Below are 11057 nucleotides of genomic sequence, written 5' to 3' on the forward strand. Positions count from 1 at the left end.
ATGTTTCATTTTTTTGTATTGCCCAGAAATCAAACTATCATACATATTGAGCAATGTTAACAATGGGGTCATGGAAAAAGTCAATTCTAAGGAAAGAGCAAAAATATTTTTTTTTAAATAAACATTTTTTTATTTATTTCATTGAATATTTCTCAAGTATAGATAAAATTTTTTAAAATTTGTTTTTAAGCAGTTTGAATTCCAAATTCTCTTCTGCCTCTTCCCTTCCTTGAGAAGGTATGCAATTTGATATCAATTGTAATTGTAACATAATGCAAAACATATTTCCATATTAGTTGTCTTTTCAAAAGAAAACACAGATGAAAAAGAAAGATAAAGAAAGTTTTAAAAAATATACTCCAATAGGCATCCAGAGTTCAAATTTTTTTCTCTCTCTGAAGGTAGATTTCATGTTTCATAATGGATACTTTGGAAATCCCTTGGATCATGATCTTGATTAGAATAGTGAAGTCTTTCACAATATTGTTGTTACTGTGTATATTGTTCTCCTGGTTCTGCTCACTTCACTTTTTCATGAATTCATATAGGTGTTTCCAGGTTTTTATGAAACCATTCTGCTGAATATCACACACACAATAGTACAATAGCACACTAGTATTCCATCACAATCATAGCACAATTTATTCAGCCATTCCCCAGTTGATGGCCATCCCCTCACTTTTTCAAGTCTTTGCCACCACAAAAAGGGTTGTTACAAATATTTTTGTATAAATATGTTCTTTTACCTTTTCTTTTATCTTTTTGAGATACAGATTTAGTAGTGATATTGTTAGTCAAATGGTATACATAGTTTCATAGCCCTCTGGACATCATTTCAGGTAAAAATAGTTTGTCAGTCAAAGCTTATTCAACTCTATAGACACCCGATCTTATAATATATCCAGAGACTAATGAAATGAGGGATGAGCACCTATTTCTTGGTTGCCATGCAGTGTGGATAGTAAATTGTCAGTGCTATCAAGGAGGGAATTTAATATTGGAGGATGGAGAGATTAAGATGAGAACTAATGGACAGAAAATTCTGAATTGTAGAAATACTAATCACGGCATCTTAGGGTTGGGAGGCACCTTGGAGGCCATTTATTTTAATCTGGATGTGAATGGAAATCTCTAATATACTCAAAAAACTATCCTCTCACTTTTGCTTGAAGATCCCCAGTGAACCAACCCATCACCTCTCCGATGTAGTCTATATCATATTAGCACATCTCTAATAATTAATAAGGGAAAGCTAGGTGGCACAGTGGATAGAGGATAGGTCATGGAGCTAGGAAAAGCTTAGTTCAAATTCAGCCTCAGACACTTACTATTTGTGAGACCTTGGGCAAATGACTTACTCTTGTTTGACTCAGTTCCTCATCTGTAAAATGAGCTAGAGAAGGAAATGTGAAATCACTCCAGTATTTTTGCCAAGAAAACCTCCAATGGGTACACCAAGATTCAGACATGACTGAAATAACTTAATAACAATAACATGAAACACAAATTTACCTCTTTGCAACTTCCATCTTATTTCCTCTGGGGCTAAACAGAACAACACAAATCTTCCTTTAATATATAAATAAATATGTTTTAAGTTTGTGTTACATGTCAGATCTTGGGTTCTGGGTATAGGATGATAAGAACATAAGAGCACATGGTGTCAAGGAACATCTCTTTTAATGGGGAGTGTCATCATAGAACAACAGGTGTACATATAGGTAAATAAGAAATAACAGGGTGATTGGGAGGATTACTGGAAGCTGGTGGGAAGATGTCAAAAAAGATATGCAGGAGGTGACTTTGAATTGAACTTCGAACTAAGCAGGGATTCTGAGGCAAAGTTGAGGAGGGAGTACATTCTAAGCATGAAGGATAGCCTGTGCAAAGGTGTGGAAATACGATGTCATGTCAAGTTGTGAAGAACATTAAGTCAGTTTGTCTGGAATATAGAATAGATGAAGGAGCATGATGTAGAACAAGACTGGAAAGGTAAGCTGGAACCAAATTGTGAAGGGTTTTGAATTCCAAATAGAGGAGTTGCTATTTCAATAGTCAATAAGGAACTGCTGGAGATTTTGGAGCAAGGAGGTGAAATTGTCAGACTTATGCTTTAAGGACATCATTTTAACCTCCACTATGTGGAGGATGAATTGGAGAAGGGAGGAACCTGAAGCAGGGAGATAATAGAAGAGTTCTTCCACACAAGAGCTTTTCAGATACTTGAAAACAGCTAAAATATCCCCCTTAAGTCTTCTTTTCTCCAGTTCCTTCAACCATATCTCAAATAGAATCAGCTACAGGCCCTTCACCATGCTGGTGGACCTCCTCTAGTTGCTCTCCAGTTTTTCATTGTCTTTCATCTATCTTAGCACAGTCATGCAACATTAGCCCCACCCCAAATGACTCATGCCTGTGGGTCTCCCTACAAAGACCAATTCAAATATTGTTCTAAACCCTAGTTAGATTGCATTGCACTTTTCTTCTTGTTCACTATTGCTCCTACTCATGCCAAACTAAACATCTCTCTCTTTCTATACAGAAATTGATCAGTCTTTTGTGTCTCTCACCACATCTCAATCTCTCTTTAATTTTTCTTACCTCCTTTTTATCATCATAGGTTTATAGTTAATGGACCATGTTACCTTGGGTAATATAAATTCTAGTGCAAGCTTGTAACCTGTTCAATTTTTAGGATGGTCTTCCTTTCCCTAGCACTCTCTTCAGGGCATCCTTTACTTCATTGTTCCTCAGACTATAAATAAGGGGGTTTAGCATGGGGTTAAATAGGCTATGGAATAGAAGGAGATATTTCTTCTGCCACTTGGAGTTCCCATGCTTGGGTCCAATGTACATGATGATGGCAGTGCCGTAGAAGAGTCCTACTACACAGAGATGAGAGGAGCAGGTGGAAAAGGCTTTCTGTCTTCCCTCTCTTGACTGGATATGTAGGACTGCCCAGATGATTCTCATGTAGGAGATCACAATTGAGGAAAGGGGTCCAACCAACACGGAAGCAGCCCCAGCGAAGACCAAGATCTCATTGATATGGGTGTCAGCACAGGCAAGTTTGAGAATAGCTATGATTTCACAGAAAAAGTAGTTGATTTTCTGGGGACCACAGAAAGGCAATGGCAGTAATAAAATTAGATGTGACAAGGCCAGAAGGAATCCAACTGCCCAGGAGATCAATGATAAAGTGATACACACCCTCCAGCTCATGATGACAGAGTATCTGAGGGGGTGACAGATTGCCACATAGCGATCATAAGACATCACTACCAAGAGAAGACATTCTGTGAGGGCAAAGGCTAAAAAGAGAAAAGTCTGAGTTAGGCACCCTGCATATGAGATGGGCTTGACTGGGTCCAATAGGTTTGCTAGCATCTGGGGCACAGTGTTACAGGCATAGGAAATGTCCACAAGGGCCAAGTGTGAAAGGAAGAAGTACATGGGAGTGTGGAGTCGGGTCTGCAGACAGATGAGTCTTAAGATTACTCCATTCCCCAATAGAGTGAAGGTATATAGCAGAGAGAAGAGACCAAGCAGAAACATTCTCACATCAGGGCCAACAGGAAATCCCATGAGAATGAATTCTTTAACCAGTGTGTGATTGTTCATCATACTTCTGTGACAGAGACAAACAGATCATTTAGGCAAAATGTTTCACTGAGGGTTTTTATCCACTGTTTTTGTGCATTAAAAAATGGATATGAAACCCTTCCAATGATCTTACCTTGACTTTAATGTGCTTCTAGATAGCTTATTTTGATTAATATAACACACTATTATTCTCTTAGTTCCTTTTCATACAAATATAGAATTCTCAGTGAGGAACTTCCCCTATGCTCTTCCTTCAATGAAGATTAGTACCTCCTTTGCAATTGATAGAATTTCAGCATTGCTCAGGGGTGGGAATGGGGGCACACTGGGAGATTAAATGACTTGCCCACAGTCATGCTGCCTTTATATGTAAGAGACATGACTTAAATCCAGATCTTCCTGACTGAGGATTCTTCTTGTCAATTACATTATTCTGTCTCTCTTGTCAAAGATAGTATTTCAAAGACATACTTGGTTTCCATTGGTGTGATTCCTCCTTCTTCCTACATATACAACAATCCTTCTGTTCTATATTTGGTAACTTTCTATAAGTTAAAAAAAATGTCTATCACCTCATGGCCAACATTAGTTTTAAACCATTATCTTCTTGTTTGCCTGATCTTTGAATAATAGACACAATATATTATATATTAAATATGCACATTTCCTTTTTTCCTTCAATTAAAAATAGTAAGCAATCAGCTAACTGTGCTAGGTACGAAAGAAGACTTATTTTTTTTTTCAAAAATTGATATACTCTCTCATAGAACTCACATTTTAGTAGAGAGATATTTCATCTACACAGATATTCTCTCAAAAAATCACTTTTGTTTTCTGGCATGTGCAGTAACAGGGCAGAATAGAAGTGCAGAAACAAATGTTGGGGAAAAATGCCAAGAAGAATCACTGACAGAGGAAGAAGAATGAGCTCTGTGGACAGGAAGCTCACAAGCTAACACTTTCTATTTGATTTTATAGACCCAGAAAGTTTAAAAATGAGTGAAAAGTGAAAGACCAAAGACAGATCCTTTGGAGTGGTTCCTAGAGAGAGAAATAGCACTTAGTGAAGCTGAGTGTCAATGAACCTGAAGCTCCAAGGAGCCATTCTTTCATTTTTATATTACTTCCTTTTGATGGGTCAAATCTGTATTACTAAAATAGATCATTACCAAGGTAGCAATAATATATTGTAAACTGGTCTCCATAATGTCTAGTTACCCAATAAATATAAGAAGAAGCATTTATTAATCTCCTTCTCTGTGCTGAGCATGATTGGGGAGGTTTTCCTACTATATACATACATTTAAAGATTGTTTTTCTGCTTGCTACTTCAGTCCCCAATTTCCAGAACCCCATTCTTTTCTTACCTTCCTCTGACACTGTCACTTGATGATTTTGAGTTTCCTGATTCAATTTTAAGCAATTTTATTTACTGATGAGAACTTACCAATTTTGTTGTGACAATAAGCATGGAATAATGAGAATCTTTACCCCAACAGTCTCCTGGCATTTCTTCGCTTAGTGCAACCCAAATAGACTGTTGTACCTCTCTTCTGAGTGTCTGTGGAAAGCAAACCAAGCATAGCTCACTAACTAGGCCACTGTCTGAAGAAATGACCCCTAGACTGTGCTGGATGGAGGCAATAATAGTTATTGACAGCAGAAAGATCAGCCTCTGGAAGCACTGACTACCTGGGCTCAAGTCTGGGTTGAGAGCAGAATAGTCAAGCACTTCCCTAAGCCATTATCTGGTTAGGTGGACCCCTTTGTCCTCTTTGGCTCCTCATAGATTTAGTTGTGGCAAGTGTAACTCCTGCCACTAACTATTCTCTGTGATGATCACAGAAAGGAGAAGTTGAGAGGAAGCAGAGGATCCACACTTCTACAATGGCTGCCAACATTTTTATTAGCAAAGTAGCTAATAGACCCCATCATGCTGTCCCTATCTAGGGATTGACCTGGCCACTGGTGCCTTGAACTGGTGGTTTCTTTTTTTATGAATCTTCATCTTAACTTGCCAAGAGTGCTAAATTTGGAGTCAGAAAGACCTCCAGTTCCAACTTTACTTACTATCTTTGTGATCTTGTCAGCTACTCATTTCTTAAGCACTTACTACGTGCCAGGCACAATGATTACTTCTGGAAACATAAAAAAGACAAAAGACAAAGAAACCCACATTGTAAAGGGTGAGACAACATACAAACAATTATGTACAAACACAATATAGTCAAGATAAATTAGAGATAGTCAACAAAAGAAAGGCATTAGCAAACGTTATGGGGGTCAAGGAAAGGCTTCTGGCAGAACATGAGATTCTACCTGACACTTAAAGGAAGCTGGGGAAGCCAGGTGGTGTCAGGAGGAGAGAGAGAATTGCGAGCACCAGGCACAGCCAGTGAAAATGTAGAGAATAATGAGATGGAATGTTGTGTGCAAGGAGCAGTAAGGAAGCTAAGTCAGTGGATCACAGATTACCTGTAGGGGAATAAATAATATGATTGCAAAGTCAAGAAGATACTTAACTTCTCTGAGCCTCAGTTTCCTCAGCTATAACATGAGAAGATAGTACTAGATGAATTCAAATGTCTCTTCCAGCTCTAATCTTTAGTGCTGCAATACTATGACCTCTGAGGTCCCTTTCATTTCTGTCTTTGATTCCTGTGTGTCGTCTTATGAACCTTGTGCAAAAGCTGTGCTTTTCATCTCATTGTTAGATGTGATCTTCGATGAAAGCTCACCAAAACAGAGAAGTAGCATTTGTCTGTGATTTTGTTTGGAAGCTCCTGTTCTCTCCAGCAACTACTCTGGGAGCTCTCATAGGTACTGAAATCTCACTACCCACCCTGGTTTTTGGTTAACATGTGATTTGAGGGAGTCATCACTATTAAACCTAAATGGGATTTTTTTTCCCTATTAGCTAAATATAACCTTATGTCTCATTAATCATAAAGTTCAGTGAAGGAATAAAGCCCACTGGGGCATTATACCTGTCCAGGGAATATAGGAGCACAATCATCAATTGATATCCATTTCCCCACCTCCCTATTCCCCATGGAGTGACACAAGTCTCTTTTTACCTTTTAGGACCCCTGCAGGAGGAGTTCAAGGGAAAAGTCATGAGTAGATAGTTTCACTACACATAAGTATCTATATGTAGGAAGTTCAAGACAGAATCATATTCCTAGGTATCCACTACATATTCTCGTTGTTCAGTCATTCAGTGATGTTTGACTCTTTGTGACCTTTTATGGGTTTTTTTTGGCAAAAATACTGGAGTGGTTTGTCATGTCCTCCTCCAGTAGATTAAGGCAAAAAGAGGTTAAGTGACTTGACCAGGGTAACCCAGCTAGTGAGTCTCTGAGGATCAATTTGAACTCAGGTCTTCCTGACTCCAAGCACAATATTCTGTCCATTGAGCAACCTAGCTGCCTCCAAGGCAGTTGGAGGTTAAATGATTTGCCCAGGGTCAGACAGCTAGAACGTGTCTGAGGCTGGCTTTGAATTCACATTTTCCTGACTCTAGACCCAATAGTCTATCCACTGAGCCATTTAGTTGCCTCTGTCATCTAATATCCCTTAGATAGTACCTTCCTCTCAATGTGTGGTCTTTGTTGTTTGTCCCTTAATATGAATTTGTTTTAGGTCTGGAAAAACTTTAGAAGATGAGGCTAGGATTGAAACAAGTTAAAACTATTCTTGGGTTACAATGAACAGGCTCCTGCCTAATACTCCTATAACTCATACTCTTTTATACTCTTTCTTTAATAGAGGCTGTATTCCTTCCTTTCGCATGATCCTCCATCTTCTTTTCTCCATAGCCCACACACTTCCCCAAAAGTGACAATAAAATGAACTTTGATCAGGGTCTCTGAACCAGTACAACCTTCTATGTTATGTAGATTAGAGGCAATAACTAAGCTTTGGATCTAGGGACACTGGAGTCATTTGTGGAACTTGGGGAGTCAAGAAAAGATCCATGGAATGCCAATGGAATGTATTAGGTTCTAATTCTTATAGGATTTAATATTTGGCACAAATCACTAAGAAAAATTTCTTGGATCATCCTCAATTCTATTGACACTTGTGGAATTCTCTAAATCCCAGGCTCTCCTAGATCACTGATTGTCTGTCTCTTATCACTGTCATTTCACATAGTTGAGAAATTTAAGTGACTTCTCTACGATAAACAGCTCAGAAAATCTCAGGGACTGGGATAATTTCATGGTTTTTAGTCTGTTTGACTTGATTTAAAAGGAAAAAAACCTCTTTTTTCATATTTGAAGCTGAGACAAAGTGTTATTTTATTCATCAAATAAACTTCAATCAAAAATCTAATTGATAAACCAATAAACTCTCAAGAATCTCTCAGTGCCTTGCCCTAGGTACTTGAAATGGGTCAGCAGATGATTAGACAATAGTTGCCTGGGATTTTTGACATTGTTTTTTTATTGACAGTTGACGATTCAGTCAACTAGTTGATAGTTCAGTAGCAATCCGCCATTACTAAAAAGAGCCTGACTCTACCACCTCTCAATTTCTCTTTTTCTATATCCTTTCTTTGCTTCTACAAGGTACCACTCCTACTGAATTCAGCCTTCCTATCTGCTGCACCAAGACTTTTTTCCATGTTGACTCTTCTTTCTCTCAACTGTCTCAGTAGAAGCTGCCAATATAGCTCTTTCTACTCATCTCCCCTCTCAAGATCTCCTTGTGCAAGCAGCAATTAGGCCTTTCCCCCTTATTTCAACTTTTCCCCCAAATCACATGAGGCAATGGTTCTTGGCCACATCTTCTTTGCCCCCATCCCTCAGATGGATATAAAATATGCACCTTACCTACCCTGCAATCATGTATCTAAGGCTCATCAATTCCTAAATGCTTCTGCTAACATTGAACTCTGATGCAGTCACACAACAATGATTACATATGAAACATCTTCTAAATATACTTCTGATTTCTGTTATAATTCTAATTTAATATTTTCAAACCTTGGAATCACATGGAATAGCATGACATTACCACTGCCTTCTGTTTAGAATCCTGGACAAGGTGTCAAAATATTATAGCTGACATTAGCATAATACCTTAAGTTTTGCAAAGTGCTCTGTGTACATTTTCTCATTTGATCTTCATGATAACTCTATAAGATAGGTGTTATTATTATTTTTCTTATTTTATACATGAGAAAACTGAGGCTCAGAGGTGATATACTTCACCCAAGGTCACACAGATAAGAAGTGTCACAGGTGGAATTAGAAGGAAGGTTTCCTGACTCCAAGTCCAGAGCTCCATCCACTACCTCACACAACACTATCTCCCATGATCCCTGGCAAGTGGTCATCTAGACAGTTCTTGAAGAATTTCATTAATGGTAGCCCATTTCAATGTCAAAATTTATTATTTTTCTGTATCATCACTCGAGGAAATTTCTAAGACTATATTTATAAACAGGATAGAGTTTCCCCATGAGGCATTCCCATTCAATTTTTTGGTTGCCATATTACAATTGTGGATCACATTGAGATCATAGTTAACAAATACCAAATCTTTTCTTCACATAAACTATATCTAGTCACTCCCTATTACTTTTTAGATCAAACATAAACTTCTCCATTTGGCATTTAAAGTCTTTTTCTTCTTGGCTCCAAGCTACCTTTCAGGCCTTATTAGAGATTACTCTCCTTTGCATGTTCTGGGATCCAGGCAAATTGGCTTTCTTACTATTCCCCACATATGACATACTCCATCTCCTGTCTCTATCTCTTTGAACTCATTTTCTACAAACCATGGAAATAGTATCATAATTTTAGAGCTAGAAGGTAACTTAGGAACTATTGCATTCAAGAGAGCCTATGCCAAATATTCTATTTAAATACAGTTGTAATACCAACTTCAATAATATATTCCACAGACACTAGAGATCAAAATTTCTTAACCTGAGGTCAATGATCCATCAGTAGATTTTATGGGCTACATAAATTTGGATACAAAATAAATCTTTATTTCAATTATTTTTTTAGTCTTGTGTATTTTATTTCACTCATTTAAAATATTTTTGTAAGGGGGTCTATATAGGCTTTACTTGAATGCTAAAGTGGTCCATAACACAAAAAAGGTTAACTCATGCCACAGGTAATGTTATAGTATCTATATAACCTTGAGAGATTAGTAATTTAACTACCATCATGGAGACTTTATTAATTGTGATGGGTGGAGTAAGACAGAGTAAGAACTTATTTGCTGAGAGAACAGATTTAACTTTTATGTTGTGAAGAAACATGAAGAAAATTATTGAAAAGAGTCTTCAATAGTATCACTGAATGGTGAACTTATGTTTGAAGAACTTAGGAGAAGTCAAGGGCAGGTAGGTGGTGTGATGAATAGAGCACCAGCCCTGGAATCAAATGGATATAAGTTCAAATCCTTGGTCAGATGCTTACCAGCTGTTTGGCCCTGGGCAAGTCACTTAACCTCGATTGTCCCCCCCCCCCCTCCTCCCAACTTAGGAGAGGTCTGCAGTTAAATTGATAGTTAAAGTGGACTCTGGTAAATTGTGTAGCCTATAACCTTAATTTTTATCTAAGCCTAGGAGATTAGTTGTCAGGAGGTTGATAAAGAGAGAGATGTAAAAACTCATAAGAAGTTGTTCCTCTAGTCTATGTAATAAATGAGAGTAACTTTTGATGGGAGCCCAGAGTTAATTGATTAATTAATGAGAAGAGATATGTAATATTAGACATACATGAGGAAATATAAAAACACTCACCTTGATTTCTTTAGGAAGGAAAATGGGTCCAGAACATGTAAAATAGAAGGATGATCACCCCATGCAGGCTTTATTTATGATTATGTATCAACCTTAAACCCCTGATATCCAGGTACCCTATTGCTCTGTTTCAATTATACAGAAACTATAAAAAGAAGAGATACAAATCAATTGGGCATGACTTAGAATTATAGAACCATAGATGCTATTAGATTTAGAATTGATCTGAGTGTTCTCCCAGTTCAATCCCCTCATTTTACAGATAAAGAAACTGAAATCTCAAAGGTAGAGTGACCTATTCAAGGCTATACAGATAGTTATACAGGTGGGATTATGATGCTGTTTCAGTGCTGGTCTAATGATCATTTGATTAAATGACCTATACAAATTAATCTTTAGTTTAGCTCATAGTAATCTGAACATCTCTTTCAAAATGTTTAGAAATTATGTTTAATAAACTGTGTTTTTTTCTAAGAATTAGGTTATAGTTTGCAGAATGTACCATCTCTCTTCTGAAAATCAAGGCAAAAAGGCTCAAACTTCAGTTCTACGGCACCTCTGCCATTCTCTACTCTCCCTCAAATATCACTCCTAGGGGTTCATGCAGTCATAAAATGCTAAGCTCTAAGGGAACCTAGAGATTGGTTATTTTATCTCTTTTGTAAAATCTGTGCTATGAAATACAATT

At 37.5% G+C, this 11057-nt stretch overlaps 1 protein-coding gene across 1 annotated transcript; it reads right to left on the reverse strand.

The window, feature by feature from the left end:
* Positions 1–2691: 2691 nt before the first annotated feature.
* Positions 2692–3636, reverse strand: LOC118851428 (olfactory receptor 13-like). The gene has a single exon (XM_036760876.1). It carries the CDS (start codon positions 3622–3624, stop codon positions 2692–2694), a length of 933 nt encoding a protein of 310 aa, XP_036616771.1. The 5' UTR covers positions 3625–3636.
* Between the last annotated feature and the right edge of the window lie 7421 nt (positions 3637–11057).

Source organism: Trichosurus vulpecula, chromosome 5 (assembly GCF_011100635.1).
Source record: "Trichosurus vulpecula isolate mTriVul1 chromosome 5, mTriVul1.pri, whole genome shotgun sequence".
In the NCBI taxonomy this organism is placed as follows: domain Eukaryota; kingdom Metazoa; phylum Chordata; class Mammalia; order Diprotodontia; family Phalangeridae; genus Trichosurus; species Trichosurus vulpecula.